Here is a 21,702-nt window from a genome sequence, read left to right as displayed (position 1 = left end):
ATCATGGTTATCTGGGTCATTAAGATCTTTTTTGTGTAGTTCTTGTATGTATTCTTGCCACCTCTTAATAGCTTCTGCTTCTGTTAGGGCCATAAAATTTCTATCCTTTATTGTACCCATCTTTGCATGAAATGTTCCCTTGGTATCTCTAATTTTCTTGAAGAGATCTCTAGTCTTTCCCATTCTATTGTTTTCCTCTGTTTCTTTGCACTGATCACTGAGGAAGGCTTTCTTATCTCTCCTTGCTATTCTTTAGAACTCTGCATTCAAGAATGGGTATCTTTCCTTTTCTCTTGTGCCTTTTGCTTCTCTTCTTTTCTCAGCTATTTGTAAGGTCTTCTCAGACAACCATTCTGCCTTTTTGCATTTCTTTTTCTTGGGAATAATCTTGATCATTGCCTCCTGTACAATGACAAACCACTTCAGTATTCTTGCCTTGAGAACCCTATGGACGGTATGAAAAGGCAAAAAGATATGACACTGAAAGATGAACTCCCCATGTTGGTAGGTACCCAATATGCTACCAGAGTTGAGAAATAATTCCAGAAAGAATGAAGAGATGGAGTCAAAGTGAAAACAATGCCCTTTGTGGATGTGACTGGTGATGGAAGTAAATTACGATGCTGTAAAAAACAATATTGCATAGGAACCTGGAATGTTAGGTCCACGAATCAAGGTAAATTGGAAGTGGTCAAACAGGAGATGGCAAGAGTGAACATCAACATTTTAGGAATCAGTTAACTAAAATGGACTGGAATAGATTAATTTAATTCACATGACCATTATATCTATTACTGTGGGCAAGAATCCCTTAGAAGAAATGGAGTAGCTGTCACAGTCAACCAGAGTCCAAAATGCATTACTTGGATGCAATCTCAAAAATGACAGAATGATCTCTGTTCATTTCCAAGGCAGACCATTCAGTATCACAGTAATCCAAGTCTATGCCCCGACCACTAATGCTGAAGAAGCTGAACGGTTCTATGAAGACCTACAAGACCTTCTAGAACTAACAGCAAAAAAAGATGTGCTTTATCACAGGGGACTGGAATGCAAAAGTAGGAAGTCAAGAGATACCCGGAATAACAGGCAAATTTGGCCTTGGAGTACAAAATGAAGCAGGGCAAAGGCTAACAGAGTTTTGCCAAGAGATTGCACCGGTCATAGCAAACACCATCTTCCAACAACACAAGAGACAACTTTACACATGGACATCACAATACCGAAATCAGATTGATTATATTCTTTGCAGCAAGCAAAAACAACACTGGGAGCTGACTGTGGCTCAGATCATGAACTTTATTGCCAAATTCAGACTGAAATTGAAGAAAGTAGGGAAAACCACTAGACCATCCAGGTATGACCTAAATCAAATCCCTTACGATTATACAGTGGAAGTGAGAAATAGATTTAAGGGACTAGATCTGATAGACAGAGTGCCTGAAGAACTATGGACAGAGGTTACTGACATTGTACAGAAGAGATCCTTAAGCACCTGACTTTTGGATTTTGTTATTCAGGCCTTTCAACGCCAACATTACTTTTTCTATGCAAATGAGTGAGCTGTACTAAACATTTTAAGAACAGATAGTACCAGTTCTTTATATATTCTTTCAGAAAATGAAGAGGGAACACTTCCCAATTAATTCTCTTCTGCCAGCATTATTCTAATACCAAAACCAGATAAAGACATTACAGGAAAAGAAACCTACGTGTATCTCTCATATGATCACAGATAAAAAAATCTTTTACAAAGTTTAAACACATAAAACATTCAGTAAAATATAATATCTGTGACCAACTTGGAGTTAGTTCAGAAATTCATTTGAAAATGCATTGTTTTCACCATATTAGACAAAAATCGTGTAATTACCTCAGTAGAGGTAGAAAAAAATTGACAAAATTCCGTACTCACTCATGCAAGATGAGTACTCTTGGCAAACTAGGAACTTACTTGACCTGATTACTTCATACTTAATGGTGAAAGAATGCTTTCCTACTAAAATTGAGAAGTCCAAGATGTCTCTCATCACTTCTGTTCAACATTATACTAGATGTACTAGTCCATACATCAGGCCAAACTTAAAAAAGAAAGGCCATAATGATTGGAAAGGAAAGAGTAAAACTATCTTATTTATCAATTACATAGTTATCTGTAGGATATTAAAAGGCATCCACACAAAAAATCTACTAGAACCATTTATTAAGTAAATATAGAAAGGTGTCATGGTTCAAGGCAATATATAAAAGTTAAATGCATTTATATATACTCATGGGCTTTCCTTGTGGCTCATCTGGTAAAGAATCAGCCTCCAACGTGGGAGACCTGGGTTCAATTCCTGGGTTGGGGAGATCCCGTGGAGAAGGGAAAGGCTACCCACTTCAGTATTCTGGCCTGGAGAATTCCATGGACTGCATAGTCCATGGGGTTGCAAAGAGTCGGACACGACTAAGGAACTTGTATTTCACATATATACTCACAATCAAACACTGAAATTTTTAAAAGTACAACTTGTAATATCAAAAAATAAATATATAAGGATAAGTTTAACAAAGTATGTTTGACTGCTCACAAAAAACTTGAAAATATTGCTGCAACAGTTTAAGAAGCTTTTAGTTAATGGCGAGAGATGCTCATGGACAAAAGAATCAATATTATCATCAGGTCAGTTCTTCCTAAACTGATCTAATTTAGAGTAATTGCTAAATCCTTGCAGTCTGTTTTGTAGAAATTGGTAAGGTGGTTCTAAAATATTTATGGAAATGCAAAGAACTTAAAATAGACAAAACAACTGAAGAAGGACAATGGTCAAACACTTAGGTGAACTGATTTTGAGTCAATTAGCATCTACAGTAATTAACACAGTGTGGTACTGGAGTAAAAAACCGAAATACACAATGGAACACAATAAAAAGTCCAGAGATAAATCCAATCACATATAGTCAACAGTTTCGACAGGGACACTGAGGCAATTCAATGAGTAAAGGCAAACTGGAACAGGTGGAAATGGATTAAAAAAATGAACCTCTTCCCTTATTTCACACCATAAAGAATAATTCATTTGAAATATAACAAAGACCTAAAGCTGTAAAACTTCTAGAAGATAATGTATGAGAAAATCTTTGTTATTTTGGGTTAGGCAAAGATTTTTTAACGTCAAAAAAAAAGCAGGAATAATGTTGGTAAGAGAAAAAGAATGGATAAAGAAAAAATGAATAATTTGCATCAAAATTAAAACTTTAGCTCTTTAGATGACATTTTTCATGTAATTTTATTTTTTGTTTTAGTTTTATCATAACTTTCCTCTTTTTATTGAAGTATAGTTGATGTACAATATTATGTTAGTTAAAATGACATTTTTAATAAAATTAAAAGGCAAGCCACAGACTGGTAGAAAATATTTCAAAACATGTATCTAGTAAAGAACTTTATATGTAACATAGACGACTCATACATTAAAAAAAAAAAAAAACAATCTTAGATGATAAGCAATGGAATCAGTAAATAGGCAAAAGATGCAAACAGACACGTCACCAAAGAGGAGACAGAGATCAGCACTAATAAAAGCACTTGAAAAATTTCCCATCATTAATCATTGTTGTTTAGTTGCTCAGTCCTGTCCAACTCTTTTGTGACCCCATGGACTCCAACCTACCAGGCTCCTCTGTCCATGGGATTTCCCAGGTAAGAATATTGGAGGGGATTGCAGTTTCCTTCTCCAGGGGATCTTCCCAATAAAGGGATGGAGCTGGTGTCTCCTGAAATGGCAGCCGGCTTCTCTACCACTGAGCCACCAGGGAAGTTTTAATGGAAATGAAAACTGCAGTAAGATGGTATTTTAGACTACCGCAACTGCTAACATTAAGAAGACTGACAGTACTAAATGTTGGGAAGAATACAGAGGGACTGGACCTCTCAAATTGCTGGAGGGAATGCTAAACGGTATAGCATTTTAGAAAAGTATGGTAGTTTCTTCAAACGATACTCATGTACTTGCCATATGACACAGCAACTTCATTTTTAGTTACTTATTCCAAAGAAATGAAAACACATATCCACATTTATTCAAAGCCTTGTTCACAGTATTCACAGCACTTCTATTCATCCGAGCCGCAAGCCAGAAAGGACTAAAATGCCTGCCTATAGGTAAATGGATAAAGAAAATTGTAGTATATTCATATAATAGACTACCATTCAACAATAACAAAGAGAGAACTACTGATGAAACACTACAGGCTGAATCTTAAAACTTTATGCTAAGTGAAAAAAGTCAGACACAGGACTGCACAAATCTGATTCCATTCCTAAGAAACTCTAGAAAAGGCAAAAATATATGGACAGCAGTGGCTGCAGGCACCGTCGTGTGGGCCGTGGGATGGGATAGCTCTCTTCAGCTTTACCATGATGCTGTGGCAAAGCCTGGAGCCGAGTGCTTAGCAAACTTCAGCTTTCCTCGTCACAGTAGTTTCTGGAAATTCTGCAAGTCCGCCTGTGCCAAGGCTCCTCCTAGTGGAATTTGCAGTACTTCTTCGAAGGCCACCTGGTCCAGTTCAGGTGGCCACTGCCCGCCTGAGGACATCTTCTCAGCCCCGCCTCCCACCTCTTCACAGACTAGCGCCTTGTTTACTCTGGCCACCGTCCAAGCCAGTCTTAAAATCATGAAGTTTCCCTTTCTCTTTTCGATTCCGCTCCCTTAAAAAAACAACAACAATCAGTTTCGTTTCTCTCAGAAACTGCCGGCTCCGCCCCCAAACAGCACGTCGGGACCCAGCGTTTGGGCGGGGTAGGGAGACTGCGGCTCCCAGACGTCGGTGTGCGTTCCGCTCGCTGCGGCTCCACACCACGACGGCCGGGGGCAGCCTTCAGGCCCTGGCCGTCTCTTTTCCTCGCCTCAGCTCGGTCTACTTCGAAGGTTCGGACAGCTGAGACACGGCTGAGGAGCTCGGGAAATTGGTGATGGAGGGGAGGCCACGGAGGAGGTCGCGGGGCGGCGCACGCCCGGTACCCGGGCGGGTCTCCGAGTCCCGACCCCCCGCGTCCCGACCCCCCGCGTCCCGGCCCTCCGCGACAGTGCCCGCGGTGTCTTGGGGAGCGAAGCTCTGGCTCTTCCCCAGCGCCGCCGGGCTCCGCAGCGCGCTATCCAAGAGGCCCGAGGCGACACGCCAGATGTGCTGCACGCGCCGGCGCCTGGCGGTGCTGGAGCGCGGCGGGGCGGGCGTCGAAGTCCACCAGCTGCCGGCGGGGAGCGACGGCGCCAGGAAGCCGAGTGAGTGAGGCCGCGCAGCGCCCTCTCAGCCATCCCCTCCGCGGACTAGGGGTGTGAGTGCGGTGGGCGTCCTGGCCGGGGCCCGCACGGACGCTTCTCTCTAGAGCGGCCCGACTTGTGGGTGTGCGGTCCTTCTTTGACCGTGAGAGACTCAGAGGGACCCGACGGCGCAGCGGCCCGCGCGGGCCGTGGAAGTGCGCCCGGCTGGGAGTGTTTTCGCGTTTGGCACCCCTGAGTTCTCCAGCCTTGTTCCTCGCGGGCTCGGAGTTGGGGCCGGACGGTGGCGAGAAACACAAGGTCCGCTCCGCCCGCCGCCTCATGGAGGGAGTCTCCCGGCAGCATTTCAGCCAGTCTGCCTCTATCTTTGGTTTCTATTCAAAGTGTGTTTTTCACTTACGCCTTTTAGAACATACCGGTTTGATTTTGTGAGTCTTTGGAGAACCTTGTTTGGGTTTTCTTGTTCTCAGTGATAATGTCTTACGTGTGCAAGCAATTTAAAGAGGGCTTTCAGTTGCACTTTGGTAATCTCTGTAGAGATTTCTTAGCTCTGGTGACCCTGACTCCAGATTTTACAGATGGATGGGGTTGTAAATGACCACACATTTAATTTTAAAAAGTTTGCCCATCTATTGCGTGAAGAAAATGATATTTTACTTTTGTTCGTTTTGCTTTTAACTTGAGGGAAGTCGAGAACCTTTTTTTCTGTAGGTTATTTGAGGTTTTTGGGGGTGTGTGAACTGCCAGTTCATTGACATCTTTGCCTCGCTTTAAAAAAAAAGATGAGTTGTTTATCTTTTTCCTGTTTATTTGGAAGAGTTTTTGTGTATTGAGTAAGAGTAGCCGTTTGTCGGTCATATACGCAGTAAAATTTTACCCGACTTGCCGTTTGCTAATGTTATTTTATAGTTTACTGCATCAGTCTTTTCATTTAAGGAGACTTAAGCATTTCGTGTTATGTTAGAAAGCTATTCTCAATCCAAATTTGTTTAATGTTCTCATCTTTTTCCTAATTTTAAGATTTTGCTTTTAAACCTAACATTTTAAATACACTTAGCAGTTATTTTGACTTAAGGAGTGAGGTGGGAGGAATATGGATTGATTTATTTTTTTTCTCCAAAATGGCTAGCCGTGTTCCAGTACCTTTTTTTGAATAAACCCACCTTTTTTGAATAAACCCTCCTTTTTTTCAACTGATTTGAAATGCTGAGTCTCTAAAAAAGCTTTAGTCTATTGGGCCATTCTTTATTACCAGACTGGTTTGGTTCTCTTTAGAATTTGTATTATGAAGTGGTTTGTGCTTTGATCTTTCGCGTAAATAGATTTATTTCATTAGAACTGAAAACTGAAACAAGGTCCCAACTCTACCTACTTTTTGTGAACAAATTAAATGAGATAAAAGTAAAGGGTTTAGTGGACAGTTTTAAATCTTTAACTTTGAGAAAGCGCTAAATATGCACTGGCAGTACAATTTCTTTTAATAGCATCCTTTTAAAAAATTGTCCCCCAAACCCAATTCCTCATTTACTCTTAAAATGAAGTATGTTCTCCAAAAATTAAATTATAGTTTCTTACAGACTTTTTCATTTCTAGCACTTCAAATTTAGTTTCTCTCCTTGAACTTATTAAACAGGAATCTAAAAGCAAATAGTTAGCTATTTTAATTGAAAAGATATATTCAATTTAAAACAGTATATAAATCGATGCTTTCCCAAATTAAAAAAAAAAATCTGTTGTCAAGACAATAGTCATTGCTATTTTGTCTGCTTGGTGCATGGTTGAATTTTCTTAGACGTTCATGTTAAGTTGTGTAGTTGACATTTTTTCCCAGGTGTTTTAAGTGCATTATAATTAAGTGAGTAATAGTAGTGGGTCACAGTGAGTGATGATAGTTCCTGTTGGATTTGCTCTGCAGAGTGCATTAAGTTAGGGAAAAAAATGAAGATACATTCCATGGACCAAGGAGAAGAGCACATGCTGGTTCTATCCTCGGATGGAAAACCATTTGAGTACAAGTATAGCATAGAACATGCAAGGTAGGAAAGTTTTTTTTATCTTTTTATTAAAAATGATGTAAATTTCACTCAAAAAGCATCATAATTTTTGTAGGAAAATGTTACTTTATACAATCTTTGCTTTATATGGTGGTATCTTAAGTAAATGACGAATTCTGAACTGACTAGTGAACTGTAAATCAATTTGTATCTCCCAGGGCATGTACCATGTTGATTTGGCACTTAAAGGAAATGATTGGTTAGTCCACGTATCCCCAAATTGGACTTACATAGTAATTAACTCATTTAACCCCAAAGTAGTTTTCAACCCCAGAGAAAAGTGAATTATCATGGAATGATTTGTGAGACTTTTTCCTAGTAGATCTTGTGAATTAGAACTTATTTTCATCTTGTATTATTCCTGCATCATAAAATTATGGTTTGTAAAAGAGTCTTAGAATCATCTTACCACAGTTTTAGAATGAACATTATTTTCCTTTTAAACCACTAATTAAAGCATATTATTACTATAATAATTTTAGATGTGCTGAATGTGAAGTTAACTTTTTGGAGTTTCAATCCTAATTAAATACAGTTAATAATTCTTAACTGTTGTGACTTATTTGTGATCAATGTAAAATATATTTCCTTTCATCAGGTTTCAGTGCATTTTACAAGAAAAAAATATAATTCAGATCACATGTGGAGATTATCATTCTCTTGCACTCTCAAAAGGTACTTTTCTAAATATTGTTTTTTCAAAAGAGAGTAAATCTATGTGTATATAGAACTAAGAGAATGTATGTGCTTCATTTGGTACCAGGACCGAAATATGGTTTTGAATGTGGTACGGTCTAGAACACTACTAAAAGAGATACAAAATCAGAATTCTTGGACCTATAAAATCTTCCGGTTTTCATAATTACTTTTCCTACATTTTATTCTCTCAAATGAAAAAACTAAAGCAATTTGGTAATGAGTTTGATGTTCTTTATTTAAGGGAAAAGAGCCTATTGATTGAAAGCGTACAGGAGCTCATAAGCAATGGAATGCTCTTCCCAAGGGATTTTGAGCAAGGGCAAGTTTTGTAGAGTGTCAGAAGGTTCAATATGGAAACAGGGCATGATTGACTGTGGTTGCATATCTGATCAAGGAAATAAGTATAGAGCCCAGAGTAAACTTGGTGTTTGGGGATTGGCTGACTGGATGTACTGTGTTTCTGGTTAGGCTGAGCGTTCAGAGTGTGAAAGTTTGGTTTGGTGACATGGCACCTGGGTGCCATCTTGGGCCTAGAGATTTATTTCAGCAGTTCTGTTTTCTATTTCTCAAATACGAAACAATGAAAATATTCTAAATAATTAAAATCATTCTCTCTGGAATCAAGACTAGGAATGGTCCACCCTTTTCCAGAACTTTCTTCCCTTTTCCTAGGGTTCTTCCAGCTCCCATGATAGGAGCTCAGAATCCCTTGGGTCTGCTTTTATGGCCAGTTTGCTGGCCTCTGACATGTTTTAACATTAACTTTTGAATTTGGGGATTCTCCTCAACCCTGTATTACTTAACATTTTTTATCAGATGCCATAATGGTAGGAAAGGGAAGTAGTGAATATGAATTATTTCCTGAAGCCACTTGACCTAATTAAGACAGGCAGGTGATAAGGAATAGTGGAATTCAGGATCAAGGAAATTTTTTAAATACATAGGACAGATACAAACTTTTAGAATGAAAGCTGAAATTCAAGGGAAGTAAGTGATCATGTATTTGACTTACACTGAGGGCTCTGTTAAGGTTTAAGTGTTAATTTGTATTGGAAAAAGCTGGTTGTTTGACATGATCCATTTATGAACAACTCTTTCATTTTGAGTACATGTTCAGGTTGTGAAGGTGAAACAGATACATGTGCCTTCAAGAAGCCTAGGATGTATGGATGTGGGGGGAAGGGATTGTTCAGGGTTTATTACTGGTAAGTCATAATACGATGTAGGAAGAATGAAAGTTGGGAAAGCAAGAAAGGGAACTACTCATCCTTCTCATTTTGGTATTTCCTGCCGACTGATAGGCACTTGGTAGTTAGGTTTGAAGGAAAATCTCTACCTCTCACCTGTTCCTGCATAGTATCTTGCAGAGTAGTACTCACTAAAATTTAAGTCTCTGATATATTTTTTCAGCCTCTATTAGGTACTGTCATCTCTGTTAGATAACATCTAAGAACTTTTCTTTAAAAATATGTTCCAATATGTGTATTCACTTTGCTGTACAACTGAAACTGACACAACATTGTGAATCAACTATACTCCAATAAAATTTTTTAAAATAGATAAATAAAATGAAAATATGCTCCATATATTTAATTCATGGAAGAAGATGCTCACTCTTCATGATACTGTACTGCAATTTCAAATGTATGTTTACATTATTTATTTAGCATCTTTGGGCACATGGAGAGGGAGAGAAAGAAAGGTAGTTTGGGGTTTTTAGTTTTCAAAAGTAGAGTATTTCTGTCTTTCATAGGCCCATCCTGTGAGTTTTTAAAAATAAGTATTTCTTGAATTTGATTGTAATATATTCCAATAGCTTTATTCTTTGTCTGTTTGGGTCGCTATAATAAAAATAGAGTAGGTGATTTAAACAGCAGAAATTTGAAGTCCAGTTCAGGGTTTTAGCAGATTTGGTATCTAGTGAGGGCAGTCTTCTTACAAGTGGAAAGGACAAGAGAGCTCTCTGGGGACCCTTTTATAAGGGCATTAATCCCATTCATGAGTGCTCCCCCTATCATGATCTCATCCAATTTTAGTCACCACCCCAAAGGCCACTTCCTAATACTATCACACTGAAGGATAGGATTTCAGCATAGGAGTTTTGGGCGAACACAGACATCCAGTTCTTAATACTACCCTTTGAGGTAGGAGATAAGGAACTGTAACTTTTACTGCTGAAGAGAAGTTTCTTCTAGTTTTTCTGACTGAGTCTTGAGATCTGAGCAGTCCTGTCAGTTTGAATGGACGAGATTGTAATGGTGTAGTATGGATAGAATATAATGTCCTAGGGTGATGTCTGCTGCATTTTAAACTTACTAAGACAGCATTTTCTCTGTTAATGTCAAGGTGGTGAGCTTTTTGCTTGGGGACAGAACTTAGATGGCCAGCTTGGAGTTGGAAGAATATTTGCCTCAACTTCTACACCGGAGATTGTGGAGAACCTCTCAGGAGTCCCCTTGGTTCAGATTTCTGCAGGAGAAGCCCACAGCATGGCCTTATCCATGTCCGGAAATGTTTACTCTTGGGGAAGAAATAATTGTGGACAGCTGGGCCTGGGCCACACCTACAGTATGGAAATATATTTTAAAATTTCATATTATAAACAAATATATTTGACATATAAGAGAAATGAATATAATTGGAATGTAATCTGAACCAAAAATGGTTCAGATTCCCGCTTTCATTAGCACTGATTTGCCTGGTTATCTCTCTGTGTTCAGTGTAGAATCGGTCTAAACAACACACGCAGTGTGCAGGTCATGGCTGTAATTGAGATGAGTGTCTGGGTCAAGTGGGAAAAAGGGAAAGAGCGTTGGACAAGAGATCGGAATATCTGGGCTGTGATGCCCACTTCCACATTAACTAATTTCGCCTACCCAAGTCACTTCATTTTTCTCCATGTCTCATTTTCTTTTTCTGTAAAGTGATGAGTTTGGATGAAGTGACCTTTAAGGTACCTGTGGACTTTAAATATCTATTAATACAATCGTGGTAAGGTTTTAATTACATGTGTGTAGACACACATAAACATGTAATTCGCATTACTGAGCTACCTCCCCAAAGAAAAAGTCAATATTTCTGATGACCCCAAACCCCTTGTTAGAGATTTCAGGTGTGGCAAACTCCGATGCTTTATCAGCCGTGGTAATATACACATTCTGCCTAGGGTTACTGGTCAGATACTGCATTTCTGCCTCACATGTCCCCGTGCTAGTTACTCAGGAGAACCCATAAGTCATTTCACAGGAGGAAAAGGAATAAAGGACCGCTGAACTTACTTTTGCTGAATCTCTTTGGGATAAGGAAGTAATCGTGATAGAGAGAAGAGGTAGTGTAAGGCAATTCTCTCCACTAGAGAATTTGAAAGAAAAATAAGAAGCTTTAGGTTCATTAGAAGGGTAATAATGCTAGACTAGAATTGGAAATACCAGATATGCTGCAACGAAAGCTAATCAAGTCAGGTTTAAAAAGAGAAGAAGGGGCTCTGGGAAGTGAAAGTGACACTTCACAGGTGAGTACCCCCAAGTGTGGCCCTTTGACCACCACCCCTGTTCCAGTTTCAGACCTAAATCTACCAGCATAGAGCCTTTCTTGTCAGAGTGTGTTGGGAGCTACTGTGATGGGCCTAGAGGAAGTAATCTGGGTGTTTTATCAGTAGCGTGGAACTCCAGTATGAAATTCAATGTTTCCTTGTGGTTACTTGAACTCTTCTTTTCCTTGTGTAGATAAAGAGTCTCCTTCCTGTATTGAAGCACTGGATGATCAGAAAGTTGAATTTCTTGCTTGTGGTGGCTGTCACACTGCGCTGCTCACAAAGGTTAGTGTACCCTTGTCTCTTTGACTGCAGTTCCAGAAGAGCACTTTGTAGTGGAGAGAGCACTAGAACATGGAGATATGGGCAGCTGGTGTTTCCTGGGGAAGCAAGGTCACTGCTTCCCCATGCAGGACTGTCCTGATAATTGGGGGGCTTTGTTCTGATGGTGATTTTATTGATTTTTCACTGATGCCTCCACAGAAGTGAGTGTTACTTCTGTGTCATATTCTCTAATTTCTGATAAGAAATTCCCTTTCTTAGAGTGGACTGGTGTTTACTTTTGGTGATGGAAAGTACGGGCAACTCGGTCACAATTCAACACAGAATGAGTTAAGACCCCGTTTGGTAACTGGGCTTGTTGGAAATAGAGTGACCCAGATAGCATGTGGAAGGTAAGTTGTAAAGTATCAATAAAAATTGATAAGATAAATATAATAAATTTAGATAGGTAGTTTAATAAAATTTCTCTTCAGTTTCTTTGAGTTAAAACTATCAAACATTTTCAGATAGGTGAAAATGCTTAATTCACATTGTTAGACAATCATAATCTTTATTTTAGTATACATATTTATTTTAATTGATTTTTTAAATATGTAAATATACTTTCTGTTGGTCCTTCAGTGAAATACCTTTGTAAACATTAAAATGCACTTTATCTTTTAAAAAATTATTTATTTGGAAAAAATGAATAAACGAGTTAGAAAGGATTACTCATTGATATCCTCACTCTATCTGTGTTAACCAAAGAAACTTTGTCACCACTTTGGATTTTTCATGACACACACTCCTCTGAGTAGCATGTGTTACAGGAGGAATCCTCACCTTAGACATGTCTTAATGCAAACCAGAGAAGCACCCCTACTAACACAGGCGAGTTTACTGGAAAGACACAAGGCTCACTGAAAGCTATTATACTGATGGTCAATTTTAAGAGGAGGATACAAATTATCGATAGAGTTAAAGGAAGAGCTGCATAGGACAGAGTCTAAAAGAGGTGCAAATGAGGAGCTTCTGATGTCCACTCCCCTTGGAGGCATGGACAGTGTTACCTCCTCCCAGCCTGATACATGACTGTGAAGAATATTGTCAATCAGGGAAGTTCACCCAAGTCCAGACTTTCATTGCTTAGTCATGATTGATTGAATTATTGCCCATGTGACTGAACTCAGACTCCAGCCTCTGTGTACCCAGAGGTTCAGCTTACCTATAGCTGAAGGGGCCTCTATGAGCCACTTTGATAAACTATTAGGTGTGGTCAAGGGGCCTGCCATGAATAACCGAGACACTCCTATCACTTGGGAAATTCTAAGAGGTTAGACATCACCTCCCTAGAGGTGAGAATAAAGGCCAGAGCTCTGAGCAAGGCCAAATTCTTTCCTTATACATCTGTATAATAGGAGAGGCCATTAATCAGATTGGTAAGAAAATCAGCATAATTAAAGGTCTTTGGGAAGTAGAGTTGGAGCTCAGGATCACCTGATTCCATCTTCTAGGATGGGGAAGGGGAGGAGCTCAGAGATGGCTTCCAGGAGGTGGTGACTCAAGCCAAGGCCTAAAAAAGGAGTAGAATGCTAGGGGTGGTGCCTGTTCTGACCAAGGGAAATCCTTTGCCAGGATGCAGCATCATGGCTTTCAGTGGACTTTGGGGTTCCAAAATCACCTCAGCTACACATTAGTGATTTCTTAGTTTCCACATGGCTAATTTCATCCACTTGGAGTTTGTTAACTAGTTTCACTCACTGGGTAGCATAATTTCTATTCTGAAGTTTTACCAGATTGCTGCATATTCTGATCATTATGGAGAATTGAGAATTGACTGTATGTGCTTCTGTTTATTAGGCAGCACACACTTGCCTATGTTTCTGATACGGGAAAGGTCTTTTCTTTTGGTTCTGGAAAAGAAGGACAACTGGGAAACGGTGGGACACGTAATCAGCTGATACCACGTCCCATGAAATTGCTATCAAGTGAAGAACTCAAATCTGGTAAATTCTGTGGGAGCACAGGATTTGGCATAAATGCCTTTGTTGAAAACCTGATTTTCCTAAGTGTGTAATGTACCAAGAAAAATGTAGACTATGAATGGAATTTTACTGATTTCATGTTTACTTGTAAATAACTTAACATACCGTATCTAATTTATCAAGTCAGAATAGCCATTAGTTTTCTAAGCCCTTCAGGTTAAGATTAATGTGAACTTAGAATGATAGAACATTAAAAAAAAAAAACAAAAAAACCAACTATATGGGTTCAGAGGCCTTTGCAGTCTCTGATTCCAGTCTTCAAGGGACCTATCATTTCCATGATGATTGGTTTTCTTACCTGACTAAACTGACTCCTAATCATAAAAAACCCTCAGAATGATAAGCAGCTGACATACACCAGGCAGTGTAACTGTACTTAACTTGCTTGTGTCTTCTTACCTGTCCTTAAGCAGCATCAGGAGATGTGAGCTTTCAGTCCCATCTTACTGGAGGGCACAGAGACTTGGAAAGTGAAGGGTTAGCCTGTAAGCAGTTTGGGCTAGACTTGAACTGTGTTTGCACTGTGTAACTTCAGAGGCTTAATTCTGAAAGGTTTCACTATAGAAGTGCCTTGGAGCACTTGGGTCACTTGTTTCTGAAAGCTTAGTGGTGACCTAAAGTACTAAAGTTCTCTCAGTTCTTCTGGGGAAATGAACGATACGGTTATTTCCATAAGCAGTTTGTATCTTATATCTAATTTCTTATAACCACGTACATAGGCCTTTGAAGTACTGTTAACATTCTTCAGAGCCAATAGTCACTGATAAAATCTTGAGTTGTAGAAAGGGCTTTTTGTTTGTTTGTTTTTGGCTGCATCAGGTGACTTGTACGATCTTAGTTCCCTGACCAGGGATCGAACCCGTGCTCCCTGCAGTGGAAACATGGAGTCCTAATGACTGGACTTCCAGGGAAGTTCCTAGAATGTGGTTTTTAGTAATAGGTGCTAAATTAAACCAGGGAACAGTTAACTAATCAAGTATTTGTTTGACTGTGTTGAATATATAAGCATTTATAGTAACCATGTATATTAAACTGATACCACGTTGTCAGCCTTCCGAATCACCTGTTTGCCAACTAGACTTCACCCTGAAGTAGATATGTATTTTTGCTTTGTGAGTGGGAAGTGTACTGAGTCTTTGTCTGTCAGAAAGATAAAAGGACTCAGTTTAAGAAGGAGCTAAAGTTACTTGTGTATGTATGTTTGTATCACATGAGTTTCTAATTTTTTGTAAATTCCTTTCAGAAAGCAGCACCTCAGTAAAGGAGTTAATAATGGTTGCTGGAGGGAATCAAAGCATTTTGATTTGGATGGAAAAAGAGGTAAAAAAAGATCTCTAGAAGTTTTTTTTTTAATTGAAGTATAGTTGATTTATAATATTGTGCCAATCTTTGCTGTACAGCAGAATGACTTCAGTTTCATATGTATATACATTCTTTTACTATTCTTTTCCATGGTGGTTTATCCCAGGAGACTGGATACGGTTGCCTGTGTTATGCAGTAGGACCTTGTTTTTTATGCATGTTAATGTGATAGTTTGCGTTTACGAACCCCAAATTCCCAGTCCACCCCTCTTTCTCTCTTGGCCTCCTCCTTAGCAACCACAAGTCTATTCTCTGTGCCTGTGAATCTGTTTCTCTTTTGTAGGTAGGTTCATTTTTGCCATATTTTAGATTTTACATAGAAGTGATATCATATGGTACTTTTCCTGACTTACTTCACTTAGTATGATAATCTCTAGTTGCCTTCCATGTTGCTACAAATGGCATGATTTTTGTTCTTTTTATGGCTGAGTGATATTCCATTGTATAAACGTGTCACATTTCTTGATTATCCATTCTTCTGTTGGCAGACATTTAGGTGGTTTCCATGTTTGGCTATTGTGAATAATGCTCCTGTGACCATGGGGTACATGTAGCTTTTTGAATTACAGTGTTTTGTGGGTATATACCCAGGAGTGGGATTGCTGTGTCATATAGTAATTCTATTTTTACTTTTCTGAGGGTCCTCCATTCTGTTTTCCATAGTGGCTGCACCAACTTACATTCCTACCAACAGTATAGGATGGTTCCCTTTTCTCCACATCCTCTCCAGCATTTGTTATTTGTAGACTGTTTAATAATGACCATTCTGACCAGTGTGAAGTGGTACCTCATTGTAGTTTTGCTTGGCGTTTCTCTAATATGTGTGATGTTCAGCGTCTTCATGTGCCTACTGGCCATCTATATGTCTTCATTAGAGAAATTTCAAAGTATACAAAGAGCTCGGCAACTCAACAATGAAAAAACAACCAACCAAATGAGGAAATGGGCAGAGGACCTTAATAGAGTTGCCGAGCTTTTTGTATACTTTGCAGGTTAAGCCCATGTCAGTCATGTTGTCTGCAGATATTTTCTCCCATTCCATAGGTTGTCTTTTCCATTTTTATGATTCCCTTTGCTGTGCAAAAGCTTGTAAGTTGGATTAGGTCCCGTTTGTTTATTTTTGTTGTTACTTGTATTACCTTAGGAGACTAGAGACTAGAAGTTTTATAAGTTGGTATCTAAGTAAAACAAAAATTTTCAGAATCTAGATTTGGTGAATTCCAAAATCATGATGTTCCTAGGCTCATGTTGGGGAATGGCTAGACGTTATTGACCCTTTATTGTCTAAACCGCATGCATCTTTACTCAACAAGAATCGGCAGATTTTTCCCATACTGTATGTCAAATAAGTGTGATTTCCCTAGATTCTACTTACCTTTCAGGAAGCTCCTTGCAAATGGCATTTTGGTTAGGGTTTTAAGAAGCTAATGGGTTAACATTTTGAAGTGACGTTGCCAGCCAGTATTAATAAAGACCCGAGGTTCATAGTCTTATGAATAATCAGTCCATAATCTCCACATCCTACTTCACCAAGGCAAATTGAGTTCTTGCTGCTTCTGTACCCAGTCCTTTCAGGATCTCCCCAAACTCTCTAATGTTCAATTTAATCTGGTCATATCCGTATAAAGTGTTCAGTGTTGGGGCATTCAGAGAAGTTTACTTTGGATCTAAACATCCTTGGTCAAGAAACTGGCAACCAGGCAAATGATTAATTGTTCCTTGGTAGAATCTTTATGATTTTCCAGAGCTATATTATCCATACTTAGTATTATGCTCTATCCTTAGAAGGTGCCTAAAAGTTGAAGACCTATTTCATTTGTATCTAGATTACTATATTCTACTATTTTGTTTACAGAATTCCTATGTGAATCTGAGGAGGAAAATTCCTACCTTGAATGAAGGCACTGTAAAGAGATGGATTGCTGATGTGGGGACTAAACGATGGCAAAATACAAAAAGGTACAACCTAAGTGTCTGTCTGCTCATATAGCTCTTTAAATCAGTGTTTTCCCAGTTGATTTTGCACAGTACAAAGATGTAAGATTTTGTGGTCCATTAGTAGTCTGTTTGGCTTCCCTAGGGGCTCAGCAGTAAAGAATCATACAATTTAGGAGATGAGAGTTTGATCCCTGGGTCAGTAAGATCCCTTGGAAAAGGAAATGGCAACTCACTCCAGTGTTCTTGCCTGGGAAATCCCATGGACAGTGGAGCCTGGTGGGCTACAGTCTGTGGGGTCACAAGAGTTGGAAATGACTTAGTGACTAAATCATCACACAGTGGTCTACTACTTGGTGATCTTCAGAGAAACAGAATCAGTAAGAGGGTGTGTGTGTGTAGAGAGAGATTTTTAAGGAGTGAAAATTCCAGTATTCTTGCCTGGGAAATTGTATGGACCAAGGAGCCTGGCAGGCTATAGCCCTGGAGGTCACAAAGAGTTAGACACGACTGAGTAACTGAGCACACACACACTCAGTTGTAGGGGGTGGCAAGTGCAAAATCTGTGAGACAAGACTGCAGGTTGGAGATCTAGGGAAGAATTATATTAAGCTTGAGTCCCAAGGCTGTCTGAAGGCAGAATTTCCTCTTCCTTAACACTTCCTCTTAAGACCTTTACAGCTGATTGGATAAGGCACACCCCCGTTATAGAGGGTAATCTGCTTTACTCAAACTCTGCTGATTTGAATGTTAATGCTGTCTAAAAAAATACCTTCACAGCAACATCTAGATTGGTGTTTGACCAATTCTCTGGCCAAGTTGATACATACAATTAATCATCACAACTAGCACTTAAGCTCCATGAGGGCAGCTCTCTTTATTGCAGGACCTCTCTGGGCCTTTGATATGTTTGTGTAATTGTGACTCTGAGCAGGAAATATAGTGTATAGTTTCCCAGCCCTGCTTGACTTTGGGTCTCTTGTTTGTTGAATTCTTACTCACAGCTGAACATCTTAGGCAACCTTGTTGTAAATAATAGAACTCCTACCATCGTTAAAGATTGTACTCATTTTTACAAGCATTTCCTTTTAGAGACACTTTAGGTATTGCTTTATAATTCTGGAAAGTAGTTACACCAAATAGCTGCATCTTGACTTGGAGAGCACGAATGGTCAAGAACTGTTTGTGCAGTTACTTCTAAGATGGAACTGAGCATACTCCCCCACCCTCTATTTTGTTTCCACTTCAGTAGAATAGAAATAAATAAGGCTTGGGAAACTGGGTATGTTGGGAGTGTTTTATTTGTCTTACAATACTGACCGTTGGTCAAACCTTCTCTTCTCCTGTTGCTTCTCTGAATACGTATCTTTTTATTTCTTTGTTTGCCTCTGAAATTTTGAGATTTCACAAATGAAATAGACTTTCAGATGCACATGGCAGTATTCAGATAACTCAGAGATAGCAGGAGGAGTTTGAAGGACAATTATTATGCCTCTTGTATAAGGAGACATATTCTGATTTGTTTTAACCACAATCTTATTCCTAATATAGGGAAATAAGAGAGATATTTTCATCTCCTGCATGTCTGACTGGAAGTTTTTTAAGGGAAAGGTAATATATATTATAATAAATTTAAAATTTTGTTAAAAGTATTCTGTAATGATAGCATGGTTACTATGATTAGTATTAATAATACTGTATTGTATATTTGAAAGTTGGCTAAGAGAATTGTGGCTCAGCTGGTAAAGAATCCTCCTGCAATGTGGGAGACCTGGGTTCGATCCCTGGGTTGGGAAGATCCCCTGGAGATGGGACAGGCTACCCATTCCAGTATTCTGGCCTTGCGAATTCCATGGACTGTATAGTCCATGGGGTCGCAAAGAGTCGGACACGACTGAGCGACTTTCCTTCCTTCCTTCCTTAAGAGAATAGATCTTAAAAGTTCTCATCACAAGGAAAAAATTTGTAACTGTGTAGTGATTGTTTCACAGTATATGCTCTACATGTATCAATGCACTATGTTGTACACACCTGAAACTAGTATAATGTTACGTGTCAGTTATGTCTCATTTAAAAAATTGTGAAAGAAATTATAAAGAAAAATTATAAAATTATATTTTATTAAAATTTTATTTAAAATGTTTATAAAATTTTTTCATTAAAATTATTAAAAAATGATAAAATGGTTTGAGGGTAAAATAATATCTCATTTAAAAAAATTACCTTTTCCCCTACAAAAGCACATACATGTTTGCTGTAGAAAATGTAAAAAAAAAATGACATGAAAGAACAACAAAAATGAAAATCAGCCAAAATTCAGCACTTACACATAATAGCTAGAGTTTGTATAAATATCTTTTTCTATGCAAATGTGTTCTTTTACAAAAAATGGTATTGTTTTATATATTTATTTATACTTAATGTTTTGTCCACTTTCTATTTTATTCAATTTTTATAATAGTATGTCTCCATAACATCATTTTAATGGTTGCAAGGTATTCCATGGGAAGGACATATCTTAATTGATTTGTTTCTTTATTTCTGGATACTTAGGTTTCTTTGTATTTTTAAGTATATGAAAGAATGACTTTGTACTTCTTTTCCTAAATATTGGTATAATATTTATTTAAAAGAATTTGTCTCTTTTCAGACACTAAATATATTATTTCACAAAGAATGTGTCTGTTTTAGTAATATATTCAATCCAGTATAATTCTTGGGTTAAGATAGTCATTTCATTAGTAATTTTCTATTGGATTACTACAAATTTACTGCTTGGAGACCCCTTTTTTGGTTCCTGCTTCTGGTTCATGAAACTGGGAAACAAGAAAAACTTACCTTTTATCTTTGGCTGTTTTTTTTTTTTTTTTTTTTTAATTTACGGGAAAATAAATATTTATTGATTACTCATTTAAGGTGAGACAGTATCTGATATAAAGTCTGATAGCATATATATTGTTAATGCAGACTTGATATTTTTTTGGCATTTTAGAAACAATCATATGTTATTGTAAAGGTGAGAAAAAATAATTTTATTAAAATGAAGCAAGCTTTAGAATAAACTTTTCATCTGGATAAATAATAAAATACTTAATCTTGAAGCCTCTTTTTTCATTTACTTACTTATCTATCTTTCATTTATCTTCCTTCACAGAATAGATGGAAAAATGATATCTATTCATTTGGACTTGAATACAGCAAGGAACACCTTTAAGGAATTAACCCAAAAGGACTGGATTACTAACACGGTGGTATTCTTCAGATTGTTACTTGGAAAAAGAAAATACACTGAAACATTTTTATAAGAACTCAAAATTTCAGAAGAAGTATCTTGTTTTCATATATTCTCTGAAGCCCTGTGGCTTATATAAATTAAGTTAAACTCCAATAGTATTCAGGAGTTTCCCCACATAGGGTGAAATAGTAGGAACATAGGTTACAGATAGTCAAAACAGTTTATCTGTATGCACACATGTTTACACGTATATGCACAGACTCCCCTAGAGGGAATGTTTTCAACTCTGACTTTAGGAAGATTATTAAAATATTTGCTGAGACGGTTACACGAGAATAAGAGCAGCATATTATTTGCAATTATTTTACACTTAAGTATAGAAATGAGAACACCTTTTCTAATGTGACTGTCCCCCTCAGAAAGGGCTTCTTTCTTGGGTTCTTCTTCTGTGTTTTGTTGCATTGCTGTTCCTTTTCTGTAGATTCTAGAATGCTCTTATTCTTTCTGGGATTGTTCTTTCTTTGTTTCAGCACTGTTATTACTATCCTTAGGCTTCGCACTTGGAGATGCTTCAAATATACTTCCTTTTTTAATATAGCCTTTCCTAATATATAGCTTTTATTAATTTATTTCCCTGTTCTACTGTACTGATTGATCTAGGGGTAGTATTATCTGTGTGCTTCGCTCAATCTGTTTCTTCCTAAGTCTCTGGTTCTTTTCTCTCCCCCACTTCCACTTCTCCTCTCTTTGCTTCTCTGTCCCTCCCCGATTTGGCCTTGCCTTCTGCTTCTGTGGCTCTCGTTCTCTTTCCCTCCATATCCACTCATTCCCTCCCTGCTGTCAGCTCTCTCACCTGCTCTCTGGCTCTGTCACAATCCACATTCTGTATCTTAGCTGCAAGTTCTCTCTTACATACACTCTTTTCTCTCAAGGGAAGATGGAAAATTTAATTATATTAACTTTGGCAGAACCACAGCCCAATTAGGAGTCTGAAGTAAAATGGATCCCTAATTAAGCACCTTTATCCAGGACTCTGCAGCACTTGGAAAGATCACCAAAAATAGAAAACCATTTCTGCATTCATGAAGAAGTTGGACTAGTTCACCACTAAGGTTAATATACCTTGGTTGTGACAGAACAGTATCACATACAGTGCAAGCAACATAATCATGGAGCAGTTTCCCATTGTTTCAGACGAGATAGTTGGATCAAAAGACCTATAATGTTTCTTTCTATTTTGAGGTTTCTGTGATATGAACTCACAGACTTGGCCTTCCTTCATTTATTCAGCCAACAGTTGAATACTGCCATGAGT

General features: G+C 38.2%; 2 protein-coding genes across 4 annotated transcripts in view; one reads left to right on the top strand and one right to left on the bottom strand.

Moving 5' to 3' along the window:
- Positions 1 to 21,702, bottom strand: part of PYURF (PIGY upstream open reading frame) — an 88,033-nt gene that overhangs the window by 31,522 nt on the left and 34,809 nt on the right. The gene's annotated exons all lie outside the window — the stretch shown is intronic.
- Positions 4,755 to 21,702, top strand: part of HERC5 (HECT and RLD domain containing E3 ubiquitin protein ligase 5) — a 45,057-nt gene continuing 28,109 nt past the window's right edge. Inside the window, exons 1-11 of one of the 3 annotated variants that reach the window (XM_070790899.1) lie at positions 4,755 to 5,267; positions 7,180 to 7,300; positions 7,917 to 7,993; positions 10,364 to 10,585; positions 11,743 to 11,834; positions 12,093 to 12,223; positions 13,671 to 13,816; positions 15,099 to 15,175; positions 17,073 to 17,176; positions 18,704 to 18,763; positions 20,307 to 20,400. In XM_070790899.1, coding sequence (XP_070647000.1) covers positions 4,958 to 5,267; positions 7,180 to 7,300; positions 7,917 to 7,993; positions 10,364 to 10,585; positions 11,743 to 11,834; positions 12,093 to 12,223; positions 13,671 to 13,816; positions 15,099 to 15,175; positions 17,073 to 17,176; positions 18,704 to 18,763; positions 20,307 to 20,400 — 1,434 coding nt within the window. In that variant the 5' untranslated portion in view covers positions 4,755 to 4,957. The remainder of the gene's footprint in view (positions 5,268 to 7,179; positions 7,301 to 7,916; positions 7,994 to 10,363; positions 10,586 to 11,742; positions 11,835 to 12,092; positions 12,224 to 13,670; positions 13,817 to 15,098; positions 15,176 to 17,072; positions 17,177 to 18,703; positions 18,764 to 20,306; positions 20,401 to 21,702) is intronic. The other 2 variants (XM_019962476.2, XM_070790898.1) reach the window with 2 other exon arrangements.

This window comes from Bos indicus, chromosome 6 (assembly GCF_029378745.1).
Source record: "Bos indicus isolate NIAB-ARS_2022 breed Sahiwal x Tharparkar chromosome 6, NIAB-ARS_B.indTharparkar_mat_pri_1.0, whole genome shotgun sequence".
NCBI lineage: Eukaryota > Metazoa > Chordata > Mammalia > Artiodactyla > Bovidae > Bos > Bos indicus.
This window is presented reverse-complemented; position numbering and strand designations above follow the sequence as displayed.